Raw genomic sequence first — 22,422 nt, 5'->3', positions numbered from 1 at the left:
GGGTATGAAATGCAACCCCTCCATTTCTATACAGTGTGTGATTTTCATTTCAGGAAGGGAGACAGATTTCAATTAGTTTCATGCTGAGCAGGGGTTGCCATTTTCCCCTCTCACACCTGTCTCTGTTTTGCAGAGGACTCATTTTAAGCTCCTGAAACATTTTTCAGAAACATGATATTCTGTATCGTGCTGCAGCCGTACCACACATCCTCCTACACCTCAGTGAACAACAAGTTTTCTCTCCTGAATAATGCATATGCAATAAAGTCCTATATATCTGATTTGCATTCTTAAAACACTATGAAAGAGGAAATGCTTTTACTTCCTGGCAGCAGTGGTGTAACTAGGGAGGGTGATAGGGCCAACCACCCCAGGTGCCAACTTGGGGGCAGCGGTGAAAAAATCGGTGATTACATTTCGTGATCATGGTGACAACTGGAGAGTCATCGCTTCTATGTCCCTGGCACCTAGCCATATCTCTACACTGCTGCTTGGAAAACAAGGGCTCCCAATCTCAAGCAACAGCTTTCGGGAGAGACTGAAGTGCCACTTGTGCTTGAGGTCTAGGAATTTAGGAGGTGAGAGATGCTCAGATGGTCCCAGCAGATGAACCGAATCCCATGCTTCAAAAGAAATGGTGGGGATAAAACCTGCTGAGATGCCAGCACACCTGAACTGGGAGAAAATTCCTTCCTCACCACACACCTGATTATTGTTTTGACCCAGAGCAAGACATACCACAAAACATTTGAGAGAGGGTTCACCTCAAAGCACTGGTCCATCCCATCTAATACAGCATCTCCAGTTGAAACTCATTTCTGATATGTTTCAAAGATAGGTCAAAATATAAATAACGTGACAAAACTCCAGAATGTATGCAGGAAAAGTATTTTTCCTGATCCCTGCAGATAATCAGTTGAAGCCGTGAAGCACACAAGTGTTTTAATGTTGAACTGAAAGGATGTGGGCCATCCTGAAGGCAATGCTGGTAATCCTCTTCTCACTACGGCCCATGGGGAAGGGAATGAACAGGAGAACTCAGTTCACAGAATCCAAGGACAGACTGAACCTCCCTGCTTGACCCTTCTACTCCCTCAGGTTACACAATTTCTCACAGCAGTTGGATTATTAAATCATGTCAATGAGAGAGCCGTCTAATCTCACCTTCCAAGCAGTGGTGAGTCTACCCCCTCCTCAGAAAGATGTTCCAATAATGCAAGAAAAATGTAACTCCTTTCAAGGTTAAATTTTTCTAACTTCAGCTTCCAAACACTGGTTCTTGTTTTGCCTTCACCAGCAAGACCAGAAGCCCCTTACAATCAGATTTCTTTTGTAACGAACTACGTAGTGGTCAAGCCATTTCTCAGCTCAAAACTGAATAAAATCAAGCTCCATCAGCCTCACATCCTAAGTCTCAGTCCTTGCACTCCTCAGAAAAGAGGGGCAAAAGTATTTGTCCCCACTGACACTAAACCCATGACAAGTGGCAAAGAAGGCTAGGAAGAGTCAGACCTCATCCTTTGTCCACTAGACTGAGATTGGCATAGTGAAAGAAAGAATTTCAGGGTTATAGAGAACAATTACAAGTTTCCACTGGTGATGGGGATAGGACCAAAAGTAACTGGCTTAAATTGTAACAAGGGAGATTTAGTTTAGAGTCCAAGAGAAGGGAAGCAGCAGGGGAAGGTGGCGGTGGGGGAAATGGTGGTAGCAGCGGGGTAGGGGGCCAGAGTGGTGGTGGCAGCCACAGCACCAGGCAAGGGAAAGTGGCAGCAGCGGTAGGCAGGAGTGAAGCAGCTGTTGAGCAGGAGTGTGGGGCCTGCACTGGTGCCCCAGAGCCACAACTGGCAGGAACCCAGGGTGGGGCAGCAGCCTGGGCCAGCAGGGGCACATGTTCTGCCTGGCTCTATCGTGCAAGGCTCACATGCCGTTCCCATGTTTTCTCCCTGAGCCACATGCCCCAGGAAGGAGTCCTGTGCAATGGAACCAGCAGCCTGGCCCCACTCACTGCTACATGCAGGTCATGGGGAATGCTGGGGAGTGCTGCACTATGAAGCTGGGCCAGCTCCACCCCTCTCCCTGCTGCCCCAGCTGAGCCCCATGATCTGCACTGCTGGCTTCACTGTGTGGGGTCCCACCCTGGTGGCACACGGCATGTGAGCCCTGTGCAATGGAGCTGGCGGCCCAGCCACGTGCAGTTCTGGGGCTTGCCAGGACCATGTGCTGCCACAGAGCTTCACCTGCTGCACACAATGAGAGGGCATGTTTGTAGGGGTGGGCTGGTACACACACCCCACCATACACATGCACCCATAAATCTCCCAGCCACCCTCTCCCTCCGCACAACCCACAACCCCCTACACATCCCCACATACCCTTGCCCACCCTCCACGTCCACACACACCCCAACACCCTCCCCCACATCCCACCCCTACAGCCCCCCAACCTACCCACCTACCCACCCCCATACCCACCTACCCATCCCCCACAAAGCACCTCACAAACCCCATACCCACACCCCCACACAGCCCCCCACAAACCCCATACCCCAGTCCCAAGGTGGCAACCAGGGAGCATGGCACCTGTCAAGGGGCAGAGCTACCCTTGTGGCCCTTGACAGGTCACCAAACCTCATTAAACAACCCTCCAGCCAAAATAATTGCCCACCCCTAGTTTAGACTTCAGGAAAATCTTTCTGTCTGTAAGGCTAGTTAAAAACTAATTGACTGAGTCAGAGAGGTAGAGAAATAGAGCTGGAAGGGACCTCCAGGGGTCATCTAGTCCAAAAGACTACCTATGGAAGTTGTAGAAACTCCAGCATTGAAGATTTTAAAGAATATGTTTGATAAATACTTGGCAAGAATAGTTTTGGTGTAGTTGATCCTGCTGTGCAGGAAGCGGATGGACCTGATGATTTCTCAAGGGCCCTTCCAAACCTATTTTCTATGATTCTGTAAAAAAGGGGCAGGTGCCACACATGAGGCAATACTGCCCCTAGAAGCACTGTGACAATTGTGTTTACCTCCACACTCCACAACTGGGGGTTTGTGCTGTCACAGCAAAATTTTAGGTATGTGCTGCCAGCACAGAAGAGTTGAAACTGACATGCGCGGTTTGGCTCTGTGAGTGGAAAGTTCCAAGGCTCACCCAGCCCTTGCCCCCTGGGTGACCTGCGGACCTGTCAATCATTGTTGACCTACTTTCCCCATAGAGGCATGCTCAGACTGTGTCAGCTTCTGACTGAGAGCATGCTCAGTCAGAACCTGACATGAGGTAATCTGGCTAGAAATTTCTCTGCGGAGAGCGTTCTGATTGGCCACTAAATTCATATAAAAGTTCAGTGCGCCTCTCCCTCAGGGGGGAGATCGCGGTAGCTGGAGACAGAGGCTGGTGCTCCAGGGACTGTCATCCAGTCAGGCTTTAGGGCCTATCTTCCCTTGAGCGACTGGCACTTCGTGTCCCCTGATTTCTGGTGATTGCGGTTCTGATTTATTGGCTTTCAACAGATTTATTTAACCTTTTGACTACGATTCGGATCATCCTAACTGCATTGATTCCCCGGTTACTGGACTGTTTTCGGCTTTGACTTCGACCTCGCTTTCGGATCACCCTTGGTACCTCAACGTGACTCTGCTTACCTGGCTCTCAACCTTGGCTTCCATCATCGACCATGTTTTTGTCCATTGGACTGGCGTCACAACCCCGGTTATCGACCTATGTGTTACAGTTTTGTCTGTTTGATTACTCCCATTTATGAGCTGTTGACCAGCCCTGGGACTAACAACGGGCGGCCACTCGTTGTGAACCTCGTGGGCCAACAGACCCCTCTGTTGTTTATTGTTTACATCTGTTACTGTAACTGAAGATCCTACCTACATCATCAAAGCCTAAGTGTAATAAATCATTAATTTCGAACCATAAGCGTACGTGCCACTCAGACTCAACCGCCACTAATCCCAACCTGTCCGTTTCCAATTTGCCACCACTTGACCAACCAACCGTGACCGAGACCGTGAGCTTGGCTTGCCAGCCACCGCTCCAGATCCTCGCACATGTACTAGTGCCTATGCTTTCCCCAACATACCCCCACAGCCATAATATGGCTCCTGATTTTTATTTTTTTAAACATACCATTCTACTATTCATTGGCTGCTTAGACATGGAAAAAAAAAGAATCCCCAAAAAACAGTGTTTTGCATTAGTTGGACCCAGCTCGCCCAACATCTATGTAGATTGGGTGCTTTTGCCGGTTTTTTGGGTGCTTTTATCTAATAGTTGGTTCAGTCAGTTTTACATAAAAGCACCAAAGAGCCCCGCTAAAGCACCCAATCTATACAGATGCTGTGGAGCTGGGTTCAACTAATGTACTGCCTCTTCTGGTAACGTGCTGTTTTGTTTTGTTTTTTCCATGGCTGTCAGCACCCACTAAGCCTTAATGAATAAGGCAAGCACTGTCACACTTATTTTTGGGACAAAACAGGACAGACCAGGCACATACTGCTTCTGTACCACAATAACTGACAGCAGTATCTGGTAGGCCAGTATTTCTCTGAGGTTCTTTTCATACCCAGCAAGACACTAAAGTTTTTCTTGTCTATGGTGACACTGTCATTATGAGTAAAAAGAATCTGTTACTGTCACTACTGCTCCCTTCTGGGCACTTCTGCTAAAAGCACTGAAAACTCCTCTCTGAAAAATTAAAAGCAACAGCTACTAAAATCCCAACTGCCTCACACTAGACGGCATGTAAAAAAAATGAATGACCAGTACAGACAGACCGCACATGCCTCTGGTCCTGAAATAACAATGAATTGCAAAATACAGTGCAGTTGGAACTATATTTAGGCTGCATAGAGGACCAGATTAAGAGCCCATTGTTGGAGAAATCAGAGAGATTTCTCACATTATGAAAGCGAGCAAGATTTCCTAGGTGCTTTTGTTGGAAAGACCTAGGAAATTTAGCCAAAAACCATCTTTCATGCTTTTGGAAGCAGAGCCCAATGATACAGGGTTTGGGGGAAAAAACAGCAGATACTCTTCTATGAGTCTAAACATTTGTGAGTAAATTATACTAGGAAAACAATACCACAAGTCTCACCATTCATTCTTTCTCTATCAAACCACTAACCTAGACTGAGGTCTATTTAATTTGCAAATCCTTGAAGACCACAGGAAAGTAACATTTATTACACCATTTGAATGTATGAAAGTACTTTGAGGCCCCACCTATTCAGTGAAAGGCATTCTAGCCCCTGCCCCCTCAGGAGATGTCCTTAATGTACAAAGGAGGTGAGCAGAAGACTGCATCTCCAGCTGGAAGAGCAGAATCATCCCCATCCATGTGTACCAGGTGGATAGTTTAGAATTCTGTGCATTTCTTAGCTAGAAAGGGATGGGTAGCTTAGATATAAAAGTGCTGGATGATTCCTGAAAGATGAGTGGTATCTACTATGTAAAGTTTAACAGAAACAATCAGCATGGGACTAAGTCCCTGTGTAATAATATTCCTATCTGCCTGTGACCTTACATTACACCTCAGCAGCCTTGTGGGAAATGCCCAAACTATTTTGAAATCCTCAGCTGGAATCCTTAATGTTGCTTTAGCATCTTTTCCATCTATTTCCTCTTAGGTGCACATACTTCCTCCCTTGCACATATTTCCATGAAAGCTACAAATTGGGATATCTTAGAACCTGTATGTTTTGGACCATGCAGTTAATGAAGGGAAACCTGTCAAAACAGTAGAAGGAAACATTTCAATAGTGGCAACTTTTTCCTCATTGGTCTTTCCCAGAGGAGTATCAGTGAATTGGTAGCATTTTAAAGGCTGTATTAGTATCACATTTTTTAACAAAGATTGCTGAAATATTTGAGGGGACAAATAATGAATTAGAAGATGGAACAAGGAAAGAGACTGCAAGAAACATTAAAAATAAGACTTTCCAAACAGATGATATTCTCTACAGTACTTCTCTTCCCCAGGCCTCTGGGAATGGGTTTACTCTGAAGAACTTTCTCTTTTTTGCCTTTTGGAATTCCTCTGTCATGACCAAGTCAAATCCCTAGTTTTGCCCCTTGATAAAGGGGCTAATTAAACGCTTCTGTAGGACTAAGAAAAGTTGTCACTATTGCAGATAGGCTTTTGGAGACAGCTTTGACCATGCAACTATGAAATACTGCACCTGTGCAGCCACAGCATCACAGCTTTGCTCATACACCAGTGGAGGAAACACACTGTCACTGGCACAGAGCAAGCAGACCCAAAACTCCTCTCCATAAATCTCCTACTGGTTTGAGCCTCTTAGGTGCCCTGCAGAGCAATGCTAGATACATGTACTAAGACAAGAGGGTCATTTTTATACTTCTAGTATATTTTACATTGGTCCTTTATTATACATCCATCACTTGCTTCCATACCAAATAGATGTTGACCCTCTCTATATCCAATAATGGCAAATATGATTGTGATCCCTTGTTCTCAGTAAGGGGGACTGTTAATAAGGAACAGAAGACAATCAGGGATTCTTTTTTTAGTGCAATTCCTTCATGTTGGTATTCAGTACAAAAGCTTCTGCTGTGTTTTTCTTTTCTTTTATTCCATTATATTTAGTTTTCCCTCCTTGCTTCTGGATAAAATCTCTACCTAACTCAGCAGTTCCTATTCCTTTCTATACAAGGGCTTGTGTTACAACAGAAATCCGTGACCCCATCCCATCTAGCTATAAAGGGAGGGCTGTTTGGTACTAAAACTACTTGAATAGGCATCATTTTTTCTCCTTTTTGGAACTGCCAGAAAACTGGAAAAAAGTTTTGAGTTCAATACCCAACACGCCAATTACTTTTCAAGATCTGCGGATTATTTTGTCTAAATGGGAGTTGAGCTTTTTAGAAAATATGGCCCACAAAATCTGAAGCAACAATGCTAAATAACGACCAGCCTACAGCCACAGAGCAGAGATAATCTGGAGAAGCGTTGCTGAAGACCCTCATTACAAACTTTGTTCCAAAGGACAAGGTACCTCTGAGTATCCACCTCAGGAAACAGCACTATCATTCTTCAACAGCTAATAAAAATATTTTGTCCATGAAGTATGCCAGCCTGTGCCAAGCAACTGGCTTTTTTGAGAAATGCTCCAAACAGACAAATCATCAAAGCTTCCAGCCCATCCTCCCACTCCCTAATATTCTCTTAATTTGGAAACTGCGCTATACTGTTAAGAGACTCCATCCACTTTTCAGAAACACAATATTAAGTGCATTTTGCTAGAAATGCTTATTTATTTGTTTCTGCACTAAAGCTGCCTCTCTCCTTAGCAGCAGTTGTAAGAAAGGGTTTTTTTGTGCAAATCATTTTTTCCACCTAGCCAATTTCCTTGTCTGGTAATTCCCAAAATCCTGGTAATGGGGGTGTTATCCCAGGATAAGAAGGAACAACTTAGAGAAACCTCCTCAATAGAATATTGACAGCCTGTCATTGAAACCTAGACAACAGAGAAAACCAATTCAAACAACAAAAACTTTATTTTTCTATGTAAATATAGCAGGACAGACAAAAGCTCTCTCTAGATATATGAAAGATTGTTACTAATTTTATTTTATTTGCCATTCGTGAACAAAAATGAACACACTTCCAGGTGTATTGTTCTTGTTTCAGGGGCATAGGTTGTAGCTGTGTTGGTCTGAGGACATAGGCAGACAAGGTTCTTTGGGTGAATCCGGTATCTTTTATTAGATTGGACTGATGACACATTATCCTGCCTGACATCCGACTTCCCAGGTACCTACCTACTATTTACCTGCTACTTTCATTCCCCTTCTCCCCCACAGGCTTGTCTCTCACCCACTGACTCCTCAATTTACATCTTCACTGACTGCCTGTCTTGCATGCATACCAGACCAGCCTCTGGCTTCTTTACTATTCATCCACTCAGGAAGAGCACCCACCAACTGCAGAGGCTTTCTCAGCCTGACGAAGGGATTTTAAACCCAAAAGCTTGCTAAGAAATTTTTTCCCCCCAACTATTTAAGTTGGTCTAATAAAAGATATCAGATTTGCACAAAGAACCTTGTCTGCCCTTGTTCTTGTTTCAGTACTTATCACCTCCACAGAGTCCACCAGATACCATTAATAAATGTCTCAAGGGATTTTTTTGGCACGAAGATAAACACACAGTGAAATTCAAAATAGTACAATTCATCAAATACTTCTGATTTCAAGACAGTAGTTATATTTGTGTGGCCCCAGGAACAAAATGAGTCTTTGGTGCCTCCTCCACTCATCCCACTGATGGATCCAAGCAAGTAGATCCCTCATTTAGGATTAGGTCCCTCACCTTAGGAAGGATCAACTTTAAAAAACAAAGAGGTCTGTAAGATTATCCCATGGGTGGGCTAAGAAGTCTTCTATCCCGTGTAGCTTCTCAGCTGTGAAAGCCACGGCATTGTTTAGTCAGCAAAGTTAAACAGGCTTCATCTGCAGTGACTGGCAGGAAACATACCATACTTACCTGAACACATGATGACTTTGAATTTAAGATGACTCTCCAATAATTAGATTTATTATTACTGAATTATCTATATATAGAATCAAATTATCAGTCACTTTAAATTCTGACCCCACCCCACACTGCTGCAGTGAGGAAAGCAGTGAGAGGGAGGAAAACAGATCAGAGGGGCAGGGGGGCTGGCCTGACCCTGTGCTGCCTGACTCCACTGCTGCCTGAGCCCCTTGCACCTTGCCCCTCCCTGCTTGCTGCCCCCCTCACCTTGCCCCTGCCCCTGCCCCTTGTTCCCCAGCATCTGCACCCTCTGCTGCTGCTTACTCTGTCACAGCTCCAGCTCCAACTCCAGCCCCCACCCAGGCATAAAGCAATAGTTGTGGCAAAAGCAGATGCCTGCCTGGGTGGGGGCCAAAGCCACCATGTGCCTCGGACACAAGGCAATGCGGGGGGGGGAACGCATCTTCCTCTTTATTTATGTTGGTGGTTAGGTGAAAGACGAAGCAAAAGTATACTTTTAATAGTATTTCTGGCCTTTCTTTGTGGTTTTCTTGCCATATCTGAGCAGAATGGTACAGTAAACAGCTCAGCACAGCGCTGGCTTCAAAGCATGGGCTGATATGCTGTGAGCATGGTATATTTTACCCTTCATTTACAGCTTGCTGCTGTGAAACCACAAAAGTAATCAAGACTTTCAGAAGTTATAGATGTGGGGAAAAATAAATGGCAGGAAAATCCCATAGCATTTGGGATGGTAAAAGGGAAGTCACTACTGTGGTGCTCTCTTAATGGGAACAGCAAAGAAAATAAAATTAGGATATCAAGACAATATTAGTGTGGCTCACCTGTAGAGAAAATTGCTACCCCATTGGACAGGAATCCTGTGTCATGGATGTGAGATAGTGCTTATGCTAAGCAAGGCCTAGCATTAAGAACAATGCACTAAAACTTCCAGAATGCTTCAAGGAGGTTGAGGAGTCAACAATTGACATTCTGGTAATCACTTTCTGACCCTTAGATGAAAATGCTGACCTTCTGGCCCTTGGACAATGATAAAAATTGCAGGCAAGGAGCTTATATTGTTAAAATAGAAAACCGCATGGCTAAACCACAATGATGAAAAACAACCACATATTATGTAAGCCTTGACATTTTAACCCTGCTAAAAACAGCAAAACATATAGATGTAAGAATTAACATAAGAAACATAAAGGTTATTAAGAATTAGCATAAAAAACATAAAGGTCATTAAGAATTAACATAAAAAGCATAAAAATTATAATACAAAGCATATCACCTAATATTATAATATTGATAAGTTAACTAAATAACCAATAGAAGTAAAAATTAGAAATGCATATGTATAAGTGTTATCATATATAATTAATAGTAAAGTTATGTTAGATGCCTCACTGCCAATATGGGGACAGTTTTGTATCTTTTGTCTAAAAAAAGATAAGGGACTCCTTTTAAATGAGCTGTTGACCAGTTCTGAGACTACTGAATCAGGCAGCCACACCTAGCCTCCGGGTTAGAAAGCAAGGGCTTGATTTGGGAACCTCGTGAACCAACAGACCTCCTTTAGTTTATGGCTTTGTGAAACAATAAAAGTTTTAAATTGAACATCCAGGTCTGAGCCTGTGCTTAATTCAGTCCTTATATAATTCGGCATCGAACTCACACAACGGATGCTGTCCTTCTGGTCCTCCTAAAATGTCTTGTAGCATAACAATGGGTTTTACTAACCCAGAGTTCTATTATACCCATTGTTCTTCCCCCTCCATCCACAAAGTCTGTTGTCATCAAAAGAAATCAGTTTAGTTAAACATGACTTTCTCTTAACAACCCCTTGTCGGATGTTACTTATCACCTGGTTTTCCTCTAAATGCTTACAATCAGTTTGACTGATGATACGCTGCAGCATCTTTCCAGGTATTCAAATAATGCAAGGATGGGCTATGACTCCTGGTTTTGTTCTGGCAACCCCCCCCCCCAGAAATATGGTCCTTTCACTAATAGACCTCAACTTGCAAAATAATTATTTTTCTAAAAGCTATATTTCCACAGGGGGTGAGGGGGAAGGGTTGCCTCCATAACAATACCAGCATGGCTTTCCTAACAAACACTTTCTAATGTAGTTTCATTTAATTTCCTGAATTCAGTTTTCTTCCTGGAATCAAAAAGCAGGTTTTTGGCTGATGTAGACTGCAGGGCTCCATTGAAACTGGGGCGTTATCTATCATCCTACATTCACAAATACATGTAGACACAAAGAGCAAAGTAAAATCATCTTCTGGCATAAGATAGAACATATATTGCTCAATGAATGCAACAAAATATGCCAGACAAGGTTCTTTGCGTGAATCTGATATCTTTTATTAGACCAACTTAAATAGTTGGAAAACAATTATTAAAGCAAGCTTTCGGGTTCAAAAACCCTTGGTCAGGCTAAGGAAGTTTCAGCAGCTGGTGTGTGCTCTTCCTGGATGGAATTAAAAGTAAAGAAGCCAGAGGCTGGTCTGGTATGCATACAAGACAGGTAGTCAGTGAAAATGTAGATTGAGGAGTCAATGGGTGAGAGACAGGGTTGGTCTAATAGAAGATATCAGATTCATGCAAAGAACCTTGTTTGCCTATGTCCTTAGACCAACATGGCTACAACCTACACCCACAAAACATGCCAGGAATTCTAGTGGTTACTATTAAAAAAAAGTCAACATTTGCCATCCACTACCTTTTCTGCAGTGGTTTCTTACTTGGAGGAAAAATGTTGTGCTTTTTGTAACCTAATGTGAAGTAGTTACTGCCTAATGCTGGTTTTTAATGATGACCACCATCTCCTGAGACAAATGAAGGGAAAGGCTATTTATTTAGTTTTAACATATATGTACGAGTTAACATTATGCTTTATTACTCTTTTCCAGGAGCAATGACAATGCACTTGGTAGAACTGGGTGAAAATTGGAGTCTGTCCCTCTGAGAAATTTTACTCAGCAAGGAAACAAATAGCTAATGCAAGCAAAATGTCAAAATTGAAAAATTTGAAAAAATAAACACTTCTATTTGGAAATATTTTGATATTTTCCATCAAAATTACACATTTGAAGGCTCTTATGGAAAGCATTTTATTTCAGGCTGACATTACACTGCATCTACACCTATGTCTAGTCACTGTTGCCTGCCTCATTCTCCTAAGTGAGCTGGGTTCCTTGCTTGGATTACATCTCTCATATTTACAGTTGTCATGCGATACCCATGACATACCATGCTGTTTGGTGGATCGTGGGACTGTAGTCCATCCACAGAGCTCAATTCAATGTTGAGAGCAGGAGCATGAAATATAAATGACAACTCCCAGGAAGCTCTTCAGCTCCTCTAGCACATGCAAGGTCAAGTCAAACTAGCTTGAAACAGCATATTTAGTTCAACAAAATCAGAACATTTCAGCAAAAAAATCAAGATTTCCTTTGAAAATTCCAACCTATTTTCCATCCAAGATTAGATTTTTTGTTTTTCCACTTTTTCCCCATGAAAAAGGGAAGAGGAGAATGACCTTTTCTACGCTCTGGCTATAATTTCCTCCATAAATAATGCACCTGATTGAATAAGACATATTTATCATTGGAAGAACTGGATTAACCCAAAGAGTTTACAGTGCTGATGGTCACTTTGGTCAAATAACTCATCAGGATTATTCCTGGATATAAAGTTGGTAACTTCATTTTCCACCTCAGCTCCAAGAGACCACTTGGTAATTATTTAAGTTACAGGTAATTCAAAAGGATATTCAGCTCCTACTTCTGTTTGCTTAAACCACAGTGAACATATGCTGCAGTCCTTCTGAATATAGAGTAGGTAGACTTAATGTAAAATTTGTCTTAACAAAGATCATTCTTGTTACATATGATAATATGATGGGCTCTAATAGCTCACAGGAAAGGACTATTTTTGTCTTGCTTTGGCTGTTTTTTAATTCTTCTTCATAGAGTGAGTTTGGTGTTGAACCAGTTTTAAGAGTCCCTGGATAAAATGACAATATAATCAGCATAGGAGTTGCCTAATAGTAGCTGACTGATAAAGTGCCAATTAGAGTTGAATGAACAATCACACAGAATAAGTTATTCAGTTGATTTGGCCTCTTTTTCATTATTCAGGGCATCTGAGAGAAGATAATTCCCTCAAATGTTTCATACAAATATTTCCAATTTCTTTTTTGTTCTCAGTTCACATGAGTATTCAGAATTGGAGCCATGTTGCTTACATGTGATCAATGAGGCAAGTCATCGAGCACAATGGCTGTTCCTCGGTTAGTGGAGTATACCAACCTGCACTCCTGCAAGCAGTTGCACATGCGAAGTTTCATTTCATTTCATTTCCCCAAAATATTTATGCATCTGACTTTGAAACTCACCTTCTATGAACATTTTTGCTACCACAACACTGAAATGCTTGAATAATTGCAAACAAATAAGAAAAACAGGAAGCACAAACCCAAGTGAAATTAATTATCTGAGTCTGAATCAACTTCCTTAGAAAATGCTTTTAGCTATTCCCTCAGCAATACAGCCAAAAAAATTATCTTTCAGTGCTCTCTCTTTGTCTTGCTGCCTATGGGCTACTTTAAATTTAGGAATCTCTGGAGGGGAGAAATAGTATTCTTGCTGTAACTCTATGAATATAAATTCCTGTCAGACTTTCTACATCAGCTTGATATAAAATGTTTATGATCCTTAGCAGGGGCTAATGTATTTTAAGATTGAAACGAACAAGAAATTTGAGTTATTATCGTTATTTTATGCAACCTTTGAAAAAATCCAGTTGTTGCTGGCTGGTTTTAGCTATTTATGGCAGAAGGGAAAAGCAAATTAAGTTATAGTAATTGTGGGTGTTGACACACAGACACTTGGAGCCCTTTTTAAAGGAGAATGTTTCACAAAGCCAGCAGCTGGTGCATTCTAATTGTTAGGTGTGAAGGAGCTGAGAGGGATTCAAATGTAGCAATATAGCAAACCCGCTCCAAATTTAATCCTGGATGAAGGAGTTTTAGAGCTGGAGCGGGTTTGTTGCATTTCAAACGCTCTCAGCTTTTTCACACATAACAATTAAATGGGCCAGCTGCTGCCTTTGTGAAACATTTCCCTTTTAAAAGGGCTCTAAGGGCTCTGTGTCCACATCCTGTACATAACGGCACCATTTACCATCTCTTGCCAGATATGCTGCCTCAGTTCTAATATCAGATGGACTGCACCTAAGATTCAAGACAGGAGGCTGAAAAATAAAAAGATTTTACACTCCAGTCCTTAATATTAAATATGAGAAGGTAATTTGAATCATTTCCTGAAGTTCTTATATTTTGTTGAAGGATCTAAAATGGAAGAGGATGTTCTGGGCCAATGTGTAGTTTTCAGCCTAGCTACCTGAATACCAAAAAGGGGAGGAAATCCCCCCCACATTTCTCAAGTCTATCAAGTAAGCCCACAGCAAACTCCATTTCTGTGGACACAGAATGAATTCCATTGGTGTATTTTCAGTGTCACTGTCCTTCATATGGAGACAACAGGCAGAAGTAGACATATAATTATGTTATATTATTAATTGGTCTATTCAAGTTAAGAATGTTGCTGCGTAGGTCAAATCTGAACTACTCACATACCACTACATAGGCTTGTTGGAAAATAAACTGGCTACAAAACCTTCATTTATATATTTATTGATATAGAAAAAATAGAATACAGACCAGCTAGAACCAAAAACCAAAAAAATAAATGGACTGCAGAAAGAGGCAGAGAAAGAGAGGGGGAAAACCTAGCATGAAAAATTAAATATGGGGTTTATTTTATCCCTCATACAGGCCATGTCTACACGAGATGCTGACTGTGCAGTCGTTACTGCAGTTATTAAGTCCTTGTATAAACATGAACTAAGTGACTGTGAAGTAACAGGTTTTAGGTGATGCTGACTGCACAGTAGCTCATTACTACTGCACAGTAGCATCACATCACGCTTCCTGCCATGCGCATGCAGTAGTAACAAGCTACTGAGCAGTCAGCATCTTGTGTAGATGCAGCCACAAAAGATTTAAAAAAAAATTATTAGCTTATTCTCTGATTATATTACAGAAAAAAAAAATTATTCTTAAAACTTAACTGTTTGAAAATCAATCCCTGAATTTGTCAAAAAGCTGTATGTTCACTTCCTTCACCCATTCTTAGTTCAAAACAGAGTTGACAGTCACTACTATCAAATCATTGCCCCCTGACCTATGTAACATAAATTATAATATCAGACTAGTTTTTGTGTCCACATTTTGTTCACCAACATCAGAGGTGGTACCAAAAGCTCCAAGTCTGAATTCATACAACTGCCCCTAAAAGGAGTCCATTCAGAACAGGAAGTTCATGTTTTATTGATAAAGGGAGTACTAATTTCTAACACCGTCACTCTGGTCCCTTTGACCAACATTAAATTCATGCTTTAGAGTAATTTTTAAAACAGAAAAAACAAACAGAATCCTGAAACCCCAGAATGATTAGTGTTAGTCACCAAGGTATAGAACTGACAGATGTTGACATACCTGTAGTTTTTAAAGCTGGATTAGTCTTGCAAGGAGTCACACAATTTTTAGGACGTCACAAGCATGTAAATATGTACAATGTGATGACTGTCATAGCAGCACTAAATGGGAAATATATTTTAAACAGCCAATATGTTCCGATATATAGGAATTTTGGGGTGAAAAAAACCCAACATTTTGTGGTCTGATAAATTAGTAAACATGCAAAAACACTACCGTGTGCCATGAGTTGGTCAAGTAGCAGAAAACAATATTAAGTAAATATGCTAGTATATAAATACCACCAGCAGTGGATGAATAATCTGAATCCTCCCCAAGAAGTAAAACATCAGTTAGAGTATTGTTCATGTTCTGTCATCTGTCTACCATTGGCCATTTTTTACATGCCCTCATTATTGTTAGGACACATAAGTTTCCCCTCCCTGTGGTGTGTTCAGATGGATTCCTTCCACCAGTCTCATTTGGGCATTCTCCAAGCTGCCCAATGGCATGTAAGTCGTGGCAGGTGATCCCCCCAACAAGTTTTGGATGGAAACACATGAAAAATTATTTTAAAGCAAGGGTGGGGACCTATCTTGGTGCAGCTGAATTGCTAGTTGGTGCAGCAATTGTTTCATTTGTCTGCTCCTAACCTACATTAAAAGAAGGCATACTACAGTAGTTTACCCTGAATGAAACATAGGGTTAATACTGCAGGCCAAGAACAGACTGGTGAAACAAAAGGTCAGACGATCTGCGATCCCAAGTGGCAAGTCCCCTTAAAAGCGCTGAAATTGTGTCTATTTTTGTTCTGCTTTTTTACCTTTAGCCATCCCATCTGATCAATAGGGACAATGGACTTTGCCAAACCTTAAGACTAATGATTGCAACTCAACTGCCAATTTATGGCCATCACCGTAAGACCATTTTACAGGTTATAAAAATAGCTTGGCCTGAGGTTCATGTGGATTTATTTCGCAAACATTTTTATTTAGTATAGTATACTGTCACAAGAGAAAATAAACTATTTAAGTCAAGTAATCAGACCCCTGAATCAAAAATTAACCTTAAAAAAAGCATGCATAAAAAGAAGGGATAGAAAATATATAAATCCTCAGTAAGGAGAGATGTTCTACAGAACAAATGGCTGCATAATCCTGCTGTTTCTTTCAGCATAGGTTTTGAAGGGCAGCAACATGTTTACATGCTTTCCATACACATACATTTTCAAGCTAATATCTTTTGGCAAGTCATCTGACCAGTATGGGAGCCATTTTTAAAAGTAATTTCCCTCTATTTCATTTTCTTTCCTTACACATGAATAAATGAATAATGCAAACATAGTGTAAACCCCTGGATACATACACAGAAAGCACTGCAGTCTTTCAACAAATGTTATCTGCAAGATATAACTGAGTAGACTGATTATGCTGTAAATTTCGAACAACATCAAAGATGATCATCATTGGATTGATCAGACAATTCCATGGTCTAGAAACAGAATAACCGCTTGTGATACTATTTGCTGCTAAATACAGACTCCTTCACAGGCATTTTTCTTAGTTGGAAACCTCTCTAAACTCAGTTTATGCGGAGGAGACCTGAGACATTTTAGAACTACATATATAATCTACTGAAACTGAAAATTCAAGTTCATCAAATGTCTCACAAAGTACACTGCACAACAGCTCACAAGTCACATGCTGAGCCCAGGAAACATATTCTCCCATTACTGACTAGGGTGAAGGAGAAGTTTGACACACAAAATACTAAGCATTCAGCAGAGAAAAATGCTGAGCCAAATCTTGCATTGCCATCAGAAGAGTGAAAGTAAATTATCTCAGACCTTGGTCCCCAATATCTGCCCCACCAGCTCCAACAGTTTCCACAAGGGCAGAAGCACATTTGGTTCAATTTGAATTGCTATTACCTCTGTGCAATGGGCACAATACAAATGGCTAAACTTTTAAGATCATGGCAAAGCTGCCAACTATCAAACCAGGATTAAGCTTCATAAACCACTTACAGGTCCATTTTGTACATTACAAGGCCTGAGGTTCAGCTCCAAAAATGATTCCACAGTTATATATCTGAATATGCAATTGGACTAATTTTACTCACAAATGACTCTAGCAATGTCAAACAAGCCATCTTGACTAAGTACAGACATTTGGGGGTATTAGGGGGAGGTTAAATCAATGCAAAATAGCTGATAGCAAGTTGGGGGTGGGGTGCGGAAGGGGGCAAGCTGGGGAACTGGAGGGTCCAGTTCATCCCTCTCCCATTGCCCCGGTACTTTAGATGCAACTTTAACCTTAGATTTGAGTTATGCTGGATTATTTCTAGTCTGTCCATCCCCACCAAAACTAATGGTTTCAGCTAGCCAAATTCCACTCCTGGCTATGTTTGTGTAACCCCCTAAATATGAAAGCCAGAGAGAAAACACCCCAAGCCATGTCACCTCTGCAGACAAGCCAGGAGTAAAAATAGTGAAAGGAGATTTCTCTCTCTCTCGTGCAATTAGATCTGAGTGAAAAAGTTGTTGTCTTGAGATGGTCAATATTCCAATTGTTACTGCTTTATAAAGGTGTCACGTAAAAGACACCTGAGCAGTCAACTGCATAGTGCTTAAAAGCATCAGGCACAGGAAAAAAAATAGGGGAGGGGGAGGGGCTATATTGATCCTGCCAGGATTTGAACCAGCAGTTGTGTATACCCCTTTGCACAGCTGGAAAAGCTTACATCATCAAAGTGTAACCTGCATTCAGTATAGCTCTGTCGCTCTCTAGTGGCTGAATCACATTTGAGTCACCTACTGCTTTCAGCTAACAGGTGATTCTTTTAGCTCAGGCAGTAGAGGCACTATGTCTTCAGATACAGAGGTTTCTTTGTTCAACACCTACCACCAAGAACCCATCATGTAACACACGCAGTAAAGGTATTTCAGATCAGAGGTTAAGTTTCTGAGTTCTAATACTGCTGAGGCAGAAAAAGATGATTAGATTAGTATAGATGCAACAAAGGAATCCCAACACATTTGTATCACTTGTGCTGCAACTCTTATTTATGGATGTGTACATTTAAAAAATCACACTGAATATTATCCAACAAGCTCCTTAACATGAAAATAGCTGTGGTTTGCAATGCAAGGCAACTGAATGCAGAGAGGGGTGAAAGGGTAGGAAGGAAGTTTGAGGGACAGAGGCAGGCCAGAGGAAGAAGACTGTATTCCCCGATACATGAACACAGAAACACTTCACTTCATGGAGCTGGGCACTTGCTCAACTGCAATTTATTTAATTTCTGACCTATAAAACATTTGTTAATCTCATTTTTCTCCTCTTTGTTAAGGCTGTTGCATCTATGAGCAATTCTTTATCTATATTTCTACTGCAACCTTTAATTTTTGGGATGGGTGCCCAGAGGACAGGTTGGGTACCTGCAGATGTATTTTACACATTTGAAGAAAAGAACAAAAGCAACAAAAAATACTAGTTTGGGAAAGGGTAAAATAATAAATAATCTTTGGTGCTTTCTGTCCATCAATCTCTCAGCACTTTACAGGGAAAAAAACAGTACCATCATCCACATTTTACAAATGGGGAAACTAAGGCAGAGAAATGTTGAGTGAGATGCCCCAGGCTGCACTTTTACAATTTACAGAGCTTACAAGTTTAGGAAAAAAAAGTGCCTGTGAAAATAGCCACACTATTTGCCATTTTCATTAATTGCTCCACTATGCAACAGCTGCTTCCCAAAGTAACTTTGCAGTGGTGAGTGCTGCTGTTGACATCAATAGAAGTAGCTACTCCAAAACAGGCAGTAAGACCTCCCAGATGACAGAGGTAGTCCCTGTTTGTCTGCCAAATACATGCCCATTCTATTTATGACCCTGCCATGTTTATTCATCCTCTTTGGTAATGATACTGGTGGACGATTTACCTCCTGTGCAAAGAGGCTCCAAAGACTGCAAAGTCACAATCCCAAATTAACCTGTCTCTCTCGATTTTTCAATGGCATTTATAGCATAACCTGAAATGATGGCAGCTATAAATAATATACAGTGCTCTAAATTGGAAAGAAAAAAAAACAGACTGCTCCTTTAATAGTACAGTATGTGGTATGCACAAAAAATAGCACAGGAAAGAGATAGCAAAGGACAAATGTACCCACCAGAATGGAACTCACATACCCCAATTAACTGTTGCCTGTCACAGAGAAATGGTCTACGTGCCTAAAATACATACGCTTCCTATATTGGTATAACTCCTGTACAAGAACCATCACCGTTTTAAGAAAATCTGAACTAACATACTTAGAACTGTGATCCTGCCAAGCCCTTAGGGATTCAGCAAGAATAAACAGACCTAGATTTGAAAATGTTAATTCCTTGTTATCAGCTATTAAATCCATCTGGCTAAATACTTATTGTACAATGGTGGCAGATAATATATTAAAGCACTTAAATAGGGGATACTCAGAAGTTATTTTTAGCACAGACTACTTTTGGTGGTGAGGAGAAAGACTAGTGAAAATAAAAAAGGATGAAGATATTGAGTAGTAAGTGAATGAGATGCTCTTATTTTACAAAGTTACATTAACTGACAACACTCCTGCTACTTACCAGTTAAAATAAAAAAAAATCAGCAGACAAAACTAAAACTAGGGTAACACTCAGGAAACAAGGATGTATTAGAGAAGATAAGAGTGCTCCCACAACTGATTAGCGTATGTGTTGCAAAGCTTTTATTTTCATATGATGTGTTTTTTAATGGCCGATTCATTTTAGTACCGTATTTATATTCCAGTAGTGCAATATAAGCAGTCTATAGGACAATATGTGGAAATAGAACAGATACTGTACTTCAGACAGCCTCAATATAGGTAGAATTTACGTTGTGTTCTTTTGACTTTCCAGAGACATTTGGTTGCACCTTGCTTGCACTGAAAAAGCAATCCTGTGAAGTACTCAAAAAGCAACATTAACGCTAAAAGGATACCAATAAGTATGTGTGAGTCCCAATTGTTAGGGCAGTTTCCAGTGCAGGGGATAGGATTTCAGAGATTTAGCACTTTGTAGGGCTGGGCCTTATACTTGCATAATATAATTATTTATTATTATTCAAACTAATTTGACTTATTTTGGTTTTATTCATATTATTCAATTTAAGAAGATTTTCTAAAATGTAACACAAAGCTAAAGCTCACATGTTATCTATCATTTTCCTAATAGCTGCTTTGATAAAGTCTGACAGGCAGATTTACAATTTAAAAAAAACTGGAAAGAGACATCAGAACGTGTGTTTTAGATAAACGAGAATGACTGTGTATTGGCATTAATACTAGGCTTCCATGTATACTATTTATTGCAAAATGTAACTATTTACTATTTAATCATGGACTGAGAGTCTCTGTTTAAAACTGAACATGGAGAATGGGTTTAGTCTAACTTGTGCCATCTTCTATTTCTTTGTGAATAGTCAAATGCTAAAAAGTGATAAATAGTTAATTACATTGTACAGGTAAGACTATTACATGCAGCACAGCCCAATACATTATTTACTAGGGTTTTGAAGAGGAAAACAGTGTGGAAGAATGAAAGGAAGATAAAAAGGAAATAGAAGCATCCTCAATCTTCAGATTCCAAGACAAACGTTATATTTCAAATCAGTATCGAACAATTTTAATGTGGCTTACCTTTAAAGGTTAATAAAACTCAAATGCATTCACTATTACAAAAGCCACCAATATATGATTCTTCAAAGCCTTATGCTAGAGATACTTACAGTAATGACACGAGTTTCTACCTGTTGCACCTGTAACTCTAGTAATAAAAGCATTAGACAAGATGCCACATGAAAAATATTTAGCAAAACAAAACCAGAAAAAAAATCTTCAGACGCAGACTTAAAGCAACCTTTTATATGCTCTGATACCTCATTTAGCATCAGCAGCATTTCTCAAGACAGGCAGTTCCAGTGATGTCCTCAACATACTGGTTTGTACATTGCAGAAATGGAAAACTAGGGAAAACAACTATATAATTTACTAATGGCTTAGTCTGTATCAATTTGGGTGGTGAGGGGGAAGGAGAGGAAAAGCTGTGAACATAAACCTGCTTCAGAGAGCTGATACTCCTTTAAGCAGACAAGGAAATACAAACAAGACAGATCCAGGTGGCATTTCCAACTGACACAGTCGGTGCCAGGTGAAATATTCATTTTGTATTCTTTACCATTTTAGAATTAAATTCCATCTTAATCTCTACTGGCCTTTGGAAGCAGAACTGAAGATGACAATACAGACACTCTCACATGGGTCAGACGTTAGGGAAAAGGTAAGGACAGGCGACGTTATAGTGAATCACCAAGAATGAGAACAGTAGCAAATGTTAGCCTTTAGGATTTAAAAAAAAAAAAAATCTTTTCAGACACAACCAGAAAATTCATACAGGCTTCTTCTGAACAGCAGCAGTTTCTTTAGTTTGCCAAAGTATTCACAGATGCCATTTGCTCACAGATGAGTTTTCCAGTGGACAGGTTTCCAGGCTAGCAGCCACCAGACCAGTCAGGGGGCAGGGTGGCGTCTAATCACGGGAAGGGCCGGGGCAGCTTGGACATGAAGTGGGCATGTGCCCCACATCTAACCACAGGTGGACCGCGCGCCCCCGCGACACAACCATTACACCGGCCAGTGCCCAAACCGCAGCAGGGCTGGTTCTCGTCTGCCTCCACAAAGCCTGTCGGACTGGTCCCAGTGCCGGCCCCGGTGTTCAACTCCAGAGCGCTCACAGCAGCGCGGGGACGCACTGCCCCCTTCACCGCCCATCAGCGCGGAAAGGGCTTGCTGGTGAAATGTCAGGGGCAAGAAGGTCCCGGGCGGGGGTCGGGGTCCGCGGCACGAGCGAGAGAGAAGCCCCGGGACGAGGGGAAAGGGCAGCTCGGGGGCACCGCCACTTACCCAGCAGGAAGCAGAGGAAGCGCCTGGGGAGCAGAGCCATCGCCGCGGCCCCCCGGGTCACCATCCACGCGGGCGCGGGCGGGAGCGCTTTATCCGCAGCCCGGCGGCGGCGCGGCAGCCCCTCGGCGGGCGGGGGGGGGCGCGGGGGATCCCGCCCCGCGGGGCGACGCACAGCAGCGCGGCGCGGGGTTCCCGCGCGCCGGGCGCGGGACGGGGACGGGCGGCGCGAGCGCGGCAGCCAGCCCGCCCCGCGCAGCCGCCGCGTGTCGCCGCCTTCCCCGAGCCGCCCTCGGCGCTGCCGGGCGCACGGTAACGACCAGCTCCAGCACAAGGGCTCCCGAGGCAGCGTGAGTCTGGAGGCAGCCAGCTGATGCCGCATCCGCCAAGCCCGGGTCACTCAGGGGACACGTC

General features: G+C 41.9%; 1 protein-coding gene across 4 annotated transcripts in view; it reads right to left on the bottom strand.

Moving 5' to 3' along the window:
* The window catches only part of RAMP1 (receptor activity modifying protein 1), a 100,493-nt gene extending 78,071 nt beyond the window's left edge, over positions 1-22,422 (bottom strand). For 2 of the 4 annotated variants that reach the window (XR_016441999.1, XR_016442000.1), the window contains exon 1: positions 22,012-22,417. Coding sequence is in view for 2 of the 4 variants with exons in the window: in XM_090045049.1 (XP_089901175.1) it covers positions 22,012-22,390 (379 nt within the window). In the remaining 2 variants the exon portion in view is untranslated. Of the gene's footprint in view, positions 1-22,011 lie in introns of all 4 variants that reach the window. The other 2 variants (XM_090045049.1, XM_090045048.1) reach the window with 2 other exon arrangements.

This window comes from Crocodylus siamensis, chromosome 4 (genome assembly GCF_052110815.1).
Source record: "Crocodylus siamensis isolate JL-2025a chromosome 4, ASM5211081v1, whole genome shotgun sequence".
Taxonomy (NCBI): Eukaryota; Metazoa; Chordata; order Crocodylia; family Crocodylidae; genus Crocodylus; species Crocodylus siamensis.
The sequence above is the reverse complement of the archived record's forward strand: the minus strand, read 5'-3'. Positions and strand labels throughout refer to the sequence as shown.